Source organism: Alosa alosa, chromosome 21 (assembly GCF_017589495.1).
Source record: "Alosa alosa isolate M-15738 ecotype Scorff River chromosome 21, AALO_Geno_1.1, whole genome shotgun sequence".
Classification (NCBI taxonomy): domain Eukaryota; kingdom Metazoa; phylum Chordata; class Actinopteri; order Clupeiformes; family Clupeidae; genus Alosa; species Alosa alosa.
The window spans coordinates 24,502,741-24,512,740 of NC_063209.1; the positions used below are offsets into that span (position 1 = coordinate 24,502,741).

The following is a 10,000-nucleotide window of genomic DNA, read 5'->3' on the forward strand; positions in this document are numbered from 1 at the left end:
TCACCTCTCACTATGGTGCCACCTCACCTCACCTCAGCTTACCTTGCTACTTTCCCTCTGCCTCGCTACTCTCTCATTCTCTTTTATTTTCTTCTCCTCGCCTCATGTCCCCTCTTCCGCACGCTCCTGTTCCCATGTGCTGATGGTCCTCTCTTTGTGAGTGCGAGAACACTCATTCTTTTCCCTCTTCTCTGTGTTTTCCTGTCTCTCTCTCCCTCTCTCTCTGTCTCTCTCTCTCTCTTCATCTGTGGCGTGTCACTCTCCCTGCTTCTCGTGAGAAACGGAGAGAGCATGTCGAAACTGGGTGACGGCTTTTAAAGCGACAGCTCCACATCCCCCCGTCATCATCAAAAGGGGTTGTCATCAGAGGCTCCCAAGAAAACGGGGGAAAAAAAGAGCCCATCCCATTCAATTAGAATGTCAAGAAAAGCATAACCTGAGTTGATTTTTTTTTATTCTATTCTTTTTTTAAGGATAAAAGAACTCCTTTTTGGACGTGTTTGTTGACACTGTGGGTCAGTTGTCGGTTCAGACAGCTCTGTTCTGCCTGTAATTTTACTGTCACGTGGAATCAAATGGAGATGGAGGCTAACTCTGTGCACCGAGAAACACTTTCCATCTGACATGTTTATTCCTGTGCTCCAGAGAGCTCTGCAGAAGGTTAGAGACTCAGTGGCTGTATTTTGAAAGTGAGTCCTCCAGGCTTGTAGCAGCCTCCTAGGTGTTCACATTGGCAGCCAGGTTAAGAGAATGTTTCCACCCACTTCACACCCCCGCCCGCCTGGCTCCCAACTTTCAATGCCAAACAAGACACCACTATTATCGAACCCACAATCCTCTGCTGTCGGCCACTTCTGCAGGGGCGCTGTGCGTTCCCCGGGATTAGCCCTGACGTCCGTCCCCACCGAGCAGAGGTTAATAAATGGCTATTGACCCGCCGTCATTGCCTGTCATCTCAAGAGTCTGGCTCTGTGAAGGACGAGGCGACTATGCTGTCCCACCATCCAGGAGGGAGGGAGGGAGGGAGGGAGGAGAGAGGGAGAGAGAGAGAGAGAGAGGGGAGAGAGAGGGGAGAGAGAGAGAGAGAGAGAGAGAGCGCTAGAGAGAGGACAGATAAAAATCCTCTCCTCCTCAGACGAGACACACATCCAAGGCAGTGTGTGTGTTTGTGGGGGCGGAGGTGCTCCCCTTTGTGCATATAGAAACATGAAATCTTATTTTGTGCGTGTGTGTTTGTAAAAGAAAAAAAGTTGTGTGTGTGCGTGCGTGCGTGTGTGATCTAGATTTTGCGTCTATGTGTGTGTGTGTGTGTGTGTGTGTGTGTGTGTGTATGTGTATGTTCATCCGTGTGTGTGTTTACACATGACTCAATGCCCCATCCGTGACAGGTGCACCAGTCATCATCTGAGCAGGCTGCATATGCTGCCCATCAGTTGGTGCGGATTACCCACGGCCTGCCCCCGCCGCTGCGCCTGAAAGTGACCTTTAGATTCAGATCTTCTCTCTCCTGCCTCCTCTCTTTTCACCTCTCTCTCTCTCTCTCTCTCTCTCTCTCTCTCTCTCTTTCTCTCTCTCTCTCTCGCTCGCTGACTTGGTTCCCTCTCTTCCTTCTCTCTCTTTCTCTCTCTCTCTCTCTCTCTGTGGTAGCTCAGGGCGACGCGTCTGTCAGGGCTCATCTGTGTCTAGTGGCCCATGAGTGTGTGTGTGTGTGTGTGTGTGTGTGTGTGTGTGTGTGTGTGTGTGTGTGTGTGTGTGTGTGTGTGTGTGTGTGTGTGTGTGTGTGTGTGTGTGTGTGTGTGTGTGTGTGTGTGTGTGTGTGTGTGTGTGTGTGTGTGTGTGTGTGTGTGTGTGTTGCCGTTTGGCCTCCTGCACACTCAAACTCAATCCGCCTCATATCAATCTAAGTCTCCAAACACAAACACGCCACGGGCGCATCCAAGCCAGGCGCTCTGGTGTCTCTGCGCCCCTAGCAGCAGCGCGGGGGCTTCAGCCTTCTCTCCGTGTAGCTTTTTCTGCTCCGTTTCACTGCTGTTGTCTCGATGTCTCTGGTGGTTTTCACACTTGGGTTTTGCCACTGGCTCTGTCCTTTCCCTCCATTGTTGTCACCGTTTCTCTTTTCCCCTGCATGTCTCGTCATTGAATTCATTTTCACTTTCTTTCACACATTTTCCCTTTCTCACTCTCTCTTCTTTCTCACTCTCTCTCTCTCTCGCTGGCATTCTCGTTCCTTTTCTTGCCCTGTCTTCCGTGAAAAGCCGCCACGGCGAACCAACCCCCTTTGAAATCTCGCAGCCGGCCGCCGTCTTGACTTCAAAAGCCTTTCAGCACAGAGCACAGTACAGCGCAGTAAGAGCTGTGTAATTATCATAAAGGGAGCTGGGGAAAGATGCCCTTCATATTCCCTCCAGCTCCCCCCACCTCCCCCACGCCCGCCCTCCTACGGGCACCGACTGAGTGCTTAGGGTGTTTGTGAACACCACGGGTCGTCCCAGCTCCTCTCCCTGGAGCTCCTGTAGTTATCGCTCCCGGGGGGAGAGGAGAGGAACAATGCTCCGAGGCAGGCAGGCAGGCACGCAAGGAGCCAAAGGAGAGGGGCAGGCTGATGGCGGTCAGAGGGATTTGCAGATCCTGGGCGGCTGCCTTATCTGCTGCCGAGGTGCTGCTGATGTCTCCCGGGAAGTGCGTGACTGCAAGGGCAGCATGCAGGGGGTTGTGGTAACTCTCTCCCACTCTAAACGCACACATGCACGCATGCACACACACATACACACACACACACACACACACACACACACACACACACACACACTAGAGCACGTATACCCTACCCCTCTTACTGTGCTCACTCAGGCTTCTAGTAGGTTCCTGGTGTTGTTGTTGGGGCGTGAAAGACTTATGGGAGTCTTACCAGCAAGCCCCGCTTTCCCTCACAGGCTTTCACACAGGTGAGCAGGTGCCTCTGCTATCAGCCTCTCGGCCCCTCCCCACCTCCCCGCACGACTGGAAGCATAACTGAAGGTCGGTCATGTGAGACATGGACTTGTATGCTTCTTAGGCACTTACTGTATGTGTGTGTGAGAATGTGGTGTGTGTGTGGGGGGGGGGGGGGCGACTTCTGAAAGTTATTTGGGCATTAAGTCCTCAGAGGCTTCCCACTATCTGAGGCGTGCAGTGTCAGACTGCTTGTTTACTTGTTCACTCTCCACAGAATGTGACTGTCCTTCTACGTAAACATCTCCATGTTTACGTTCTCAGACTGTCATGAACATGATGAGATGTCTGCCTTGTTTTTGTGTGTGTGTGTGTGGGGGTGGGTGTGTTTTGGTTACTGCTCCAGGACTAAAGTATGTGTGTATCCACCACTTCACAGGCCCCTCTGCCCCCCCCCCCAACTCTACTGACACACCCAACAAAGAAGCCAAAGCTAGTTTAATAATGCATAGCATCCGCCTCAGAGCCCGAGAGCACGGCGGCCCGCCGTAAAGTCAGGGCTGCTTTATTCTCCGTTGCTGTCGTGCAGCGTGTTGGCGCATTGTGCAGCCTCTGCCTCAGACGCTCTTCCAGCCCAAAAAGACTTCAGACCGAAAATCTGAAAATCTGTACAACTTATCGACTTCCTGTTTGTCTGTGTGTGTGTGTGTGTGTGTGTGTGTTTCTCTGTGTGCTCCCATGACTTTTTCCGTCCAGCTTAAGAAGACCTGAGCACACCAGGAAGCTCATAGCAATCCTATCTCATTCAGTAAGGACACTTTCTCTCTCTCTCTCTCTCTCTCTCTCTCTCTCATTCAGTAAGGGCACTTTCTTTCTCTCTCTCTCTGTTTTTCTTTTTGTCTTTCTCTCTCTTTCTCTCTGTCTGTCTGTCTCTCTCGCTCCATTTCTCACTCTCTGTGTGACTTCTTTGTTCTCCGTCTCCCTCTATCTCACTCCCCGTCCTTTCGTTCACATCTCTGGGAAAAAGAACAGTGCGCAGCGCCAAGCTCCGAGCAATGTGACCGCTCACAGCAGGCCATTTTCCCATCAAGCCTCAGGGTGCGCTGCCATTGTTATCTGTCGCCTCTAAGCTGGATGAGCTCAAGAATTTGTCTGTGTCCACGACCCCACTGTCCTGCAGCGGCCAGGGGCTGGCATTTGGCCAGGCGCCAAGCCTGGAAACTGCCTTCGGAATGCATTTGCTGGCAATCAAGGCTCGACTTTTGCAATACCTCTCCACCGACTTGCCCCAGCCCTCTGATAATGAGGCTTTAGAGCGTAACAAAAGGCCGGCCTGACAGGGCCTGACCTTTACTGCAACATCATCTCTTAACCGCCAACAACGCCATGAACTGGATTACTATTTATCTATGCCATTTATTTTCTATTGTGCGGAATACAGAATTAATAACTAAAAGAGACTAAATCAAGTCATCATAACTCTTTGTTTTGTTTTTTTTCCTAGGGTTTTCCTAGGGTTTCCCATTATAAATTGAATAAAGCAGCACTGTTGTTTGCTAATACTTGTAACATTATCATAATGGACGTCAGAACATAATTGTCTTGGTTTATCTTGCCCAAAGCCAGAGAGCCTTGTGACAGACATACAAATGGATTGGTTTGTGAACACAAAGGCCAGCGCCCAGTGGCGATGACTGGAACATACCTAAATTACCCGTTTACAGTGATCCGGTCAAAACAGCGAAAACAAGACTTCATTAAGCAGTTTGAGCCATAACAATGACAGAAACACAGAAACAAAACATAGGATGGCTAGATAGCTATGAGTATGCTATTAAGCCGTAATTTTTAATAGCTAACTACTTTTTATATAAGCTTTCTAACAGCTACTCATGAAGGAAAACCCAGGGTGCCATAAACGTTGGCTCAGTTGGTTGAAGACAGATACAGGGATTTGAAAACCAAGTCATTTCTATGGACCTGACAGTGAAACAGTGAAACTGTGTTATACATATTGCTTATGAGTTAGACTGAAGAGTTTTACAATTGGCTTTTACAACCTTACTACAGTCTTATTATCGACTAGTCTTACCAGAACCCTAGATAAGTAAACTCTTGTTGATCTTTCTTAGAATCAGCCACAGTTTTGGTTTAACAGTTAATAGCTGTCGCTATGCTGCTGGGATCCCTCCTGGCCAAAAAGGCTCATTAGAGAACAAAATGGTGGAACCAAAGCTCTGTCTCGACAAATGATGGAGCTGCTCAAAGTTGAAATTAAATTTCACTTTTTTATTATTTTACTATTACGTTTTATTTCTTTATTTAATTTTTTTTTGAAACATTGCAGAGATGACAGGTGTGTTCCGGCTGGCTAGCGGCCTGCTAATCCCACCCCGGGCGTTGGGGCTGCTCCATCGATTACGCTGCGGACGAGGCCAGGTGGATGGAGCTAATTATGTTTCTGAGGGATGAAATGGCCGATCCGCCAGAGATTAGCGCGCTGAACCCAACCTCCCGACACCGTCTGGGACTGGGCTTTCAAATCAAAGGCAAAGCAAGCTGCCCGTTAACACACTTCTTCTGCCTCTCCAGTCGTGCACAGACAGACAGAGAGAGAGAGAGCTAACTCTTATGACATCCGTGGTAGTGTTTGCTCAGGCTTTAACAGGGATGTGCAGACCTGCTTCTTGTAATATAATACAAGTATTGTCTGCTGAATCTGCTCAATGTGCAGTATGGAGGAATAGCAAGGATCTAATCTGACAATCTGACCATTTTTCCCAGTTTTGCCCATGTTTTGATCAAATAATCTATCTATGTCATTTTATGGACAGCTCGGGGATGCTTTTATACACTTCACTTCACACCAGGATCAGTGTCAGTTTTAAGTTGAGGTGGAATTCATCCAGTGCTTTCCTTCTCATTTCTAACGGAACACTGATTTTGAAGCACAGGCTCAAGTCACTCTTGTCTGGAGTGGAATAATAAGGGATTAATGGACTGCTGCACTGGAGAGTTTCTAACTTTTGTAAATGTATTTCTGTAATCAGCTCCTAACTGTAAATGTATTTCTGTAATCAGCTCCTAACTGTAAATGTATTTCTGTAATCAGATTTGTAAACTAGATGATTAGATTCCTTGGGCTACCTTTGAGACATTTTATGTGTAAACCAAGTTATGGATATTGCAACAAATCCACCTAAGTATATTGATTTCGGTAACACTTTATTTTAATGTGTCGTTGTTACAGTGTACCTACCTAATTAGGTACAGTGGTACAACCTGTGTAACAACATGTACTATCAGGTACTATCATTGTACTTGCATTATGTATTTGTGGGTACCTACATATAGTTGTTACATTGTAATACTGAGTGCTTTTACAAAACTTTGCCAATTTGCCTAAATTTTCATCAGAGGCAAAGAGCTGACCTGAGACCTGCTGGATGGGGTAAATCTGGTCATGATAGATTTGATATACAAAGACAATAAGGCCTTGACTGGAGCTAAGAATGGTTTGTCTATCAAATCTATCATGACCAGATTTACCCCATCCAGCAGGTCTCAGGTCAGCTCTTTGCCTCTGATGAAAATTTAGGCAAATTGGCAAAGTTTTGTAAAAGCACTCAGTATTACAATGTAACAACTATGTGTAGGTACCCACAAATACATAATGCAAGTACAATGGTAGTATCTGATAGTACATGTTGTTACACAGGTTGTACCACTGTACCTAATTAGGTAGGTACACTGTAACAGCGACACATTAAAATAAAGTGTTACCTTGATTTCTTTATCTTATCTGTGCATCTAATAGTAGGCCTATACTAAACCAATTTAGCCTATAGTTTCATTTTTAAACACGTGGAAAATAATTATTTACACTATAGGCTTATATTTGTTGTATTGTATAATGGGATTTAATATTGATCAGTAAGTTGATCATTAACATCACAGATCGTTAGTCAACGGAGCTTTTATACATCCACAAGGGTAATTTATTGTTTGTAGATTTATTTTTTTATATGTTTTCCTCGGCTGGGTTTAACTGTGACTCTAATGCAGGGTGTAATGTGTAGACTGCCCTGAATGCGGCCTGAAGTCTGCAGCACTGAGTCTCTCCCGTGGCTGCCTAGTGGACCACTAGCACACCTCAGCCGGAGGATACCCAATCCAGTGACTTAGGATAGACAAGTGTAACGTTGTTGTTGTTGTTACTTGTATTGCATTCATTGTGTCTACACTTGAGAGAAATAAGTTTGTTTTTTCTTTTATCACAGACACATGTATATGTGTATATATGTGTCTGTGATACAAGAAAAAACAAACTTGTTTGTTATTGTTGTTGTTTCCTCCTACACGTCTTATTGTGTGCTGGGCTTTATTTGTGTATTCAGGCGTGCGTATTCATTCTTCTTCACCAGTCTTCTCCAGTCTGAAAGCTATGCTGGTAGTGGACTCCTCAGGGGCCCGTGTTGCCGTTCTGTTTGCATTGAGAAGTCTGTAAACCACACGCACAGCTTCCCACATGGGAGATGTCTGCATTTTGTTAGAGCGCTGCTTATTGCTGGCTCGCTACATGTATTTTTTAGTGAAAAAGATATGCGGAGAAATATCCGAACCTCCACAGGAGAATGTTTTTTTTTTTCTTCCACACAGGAAATTTATGTGATGGCACAGCAGAGATAAAGTTTATGCTACTGATACTACTGCTTAGCTATATAAGACGTAGAGGTATAATTTGATGGAATAGCCCTTATCGAGTTATGTACCCAAGCCAGGTATGTGGAATGTAGGTATCAGTATATAACATTACATGTGTCACATTGATTGATGGTCAGGTGTTTCACAATGTAGCCCAGGCTTCATTACCATATATATGAATTCAGTCCAGAGAGCATGACATATCTGCACAAGGGATATGTCAGGAATGATATCGGTATTGCAGATTTCAGGATAGTCTGTGCCAGGGGTCCCCAACCTTTTTGGGGAGGTAGGGCTCCCTGAATGATACGCAATCATAGGGAGGTCTACTCATTTGAAGAGCTGTCAGGTGACTGTAGACCCACACCCCTCACCTTCTGAATAATATGCGATTTACATTTAAATTATGGATGCCTTCACATATAAAGAAACTCTATTTCCATTAAAACATTTTAAATATGTAATAGAAACAGTACAGTTGTGATATTTTTACAATGAGACCTGCAGGTAACTCATTGGCTATTTTTAGAAGGTGCGCATCAGGCGCCTCATAGGCATCCTGAGGGCTACCTAGTGCCTGCGGGTATCGTGTTGGCGAGGCCTCGGTGTCCCAGGCCTGATTGGCATTGATCAGGCTTTGCTAGTCAGATGGCAGAGTTGTTGAGATTGGAACCATTTAGTTATGAAGTCACTGAGCACTTGTGTTTCTAATCCCAACTGGTTCTGTGTGTGTGTGTATGTGTGTGTGTTTTCCTTCCAGATTTGCCACCTCCAGCCACGAGAGAGCGTCCTCCGGGCTGCAAGACGGTGTTTGTGGGAGGGCTGCCAGAGAACGCCACGGAGCAGCTGATCGTTGAGGTGTTCGAGCAGTGCGGCGACATCATCGCCATCCGCAAGAGCAAGAAGAACTTCTGCCACATCCGCTTCGCAGAGGAGCACACAGTGGACAAGGCCCTCTTCCTGTCCGGTAACGTATCCCGCAGGCCCCCTGAATCAAATAGCATTGTCACTCGGAACAAGCTAATATAGCCATGAGCACCCACCAAGCTTATGGATGTGAATGTGGGTATGATCTCTGTGGCGGAGGAGGAGCAGTTGGTCATCTTTTGCCATGTATGGGTCCGAGTGCCCATGTGGACCTCAGTTCAACTCTGACTCGATTGCTGTTTTTCCCATGGCCACAGCAGAGACGTGTATGCAAAGATGGCCTGTTAAAATGCACATAGATTCACAGTGCATTCTCCAGTATCAGGTTCCATGAATTTTAATATTTGACTTGGTTTAACACGGTCCTTGGCTACCGATAATGTAACATTAGCATTATAATCCATACACAGACATGGGCAATGAGATGAGTGTAATTATTGAGAAATTATTACAAATATACTGTATAAAAATAAACTTGCATGATTTTTAACACACTGTAAGACACATTAATAATGATTATTAGTGCAACTCCTGACTTCAGCTACACGCATGCGAGGCAACGAAGTGGAAAAGAACACTGAATTATACGCTCTGTCGGTCAACTTCTCCACCCCCCTAACTCCCTATCCACCCACACACACAGCCAGTCTCAAAAGCCTGCGCACACACACACACACACACACTCACACTCACTCGCACACACACTTATACACACACACACACACACACACACACACACACACACACACACACACACACACACACACACACACACACACTCGCACACACAATTATTCACACACACGACAAACACACACACACACGCACACACTCACACACACAACAAACACACACGCACACACTCACACACACGACAAACACACACACACACACACACTCACTTATTCAGACACATGTCACATACACACACACAAACACACATACACACACACACACACACACACACACACGCACACACGCATGCATATATATTCACCACGCCGTCCATGTGATTCGTGTTGGCCGCCTCCTCACTCCTTTCTTCTCATGAGATCCCAGTGGAGGGCTCTCGAGTCCCTCGCGCTCTTAAATCCCCTTTGTATGCAAACGGCCATGAGACTGAGGTGGACATCTCTCCTCCTCCTCCTCCTCCTCCTCCTCCTCCTCCGCCGGCACCACTCTCACAGAAGATAGGCGCGGGGGTTCCCTTCCAATAATACCCCGTGCATTATTTACACTTCCCTGAGAGGTGCTATCTACCCAGGAGTGTGAGAGAGAGAGAGAGAGAGAGAGAGAGAGAGAGAAGGACAGAAGGACAGAGAGTAGAAGAGAGCACCTCTCCTCTTCGTGGGATTTGGAGCCATGGCCCATATATTATGAGTCCTCGTGACCGAGCTCTGCAGGCTTTTCCATAAATAACGGCGCTCATTTCACACGC

The 10,000-nt window shown here is 46.5% G+C and overlaps 1 protein-coding gene across 1 annotated transcript in view; it reads left to right on the forward strand.

Annotated features, from left to right (window-relative positions):
- The window catches only part of enox2 (ecto-NOX disulfide-thiol exchanger 2), a gene marked incomplete in the record, with an annotated part of 227,630 nt that overhangs the window by 170,453 nt on the left and 47,177 nt on the right, over positions 1-10,000 (forward strand). The window contains 1 exon segment of the mRNA XM_048230956.1: positions 8,396-8,602. Coding sequence (XP_048086913.1) covers positions 8,396-8,602 — 207 coding nt within the window.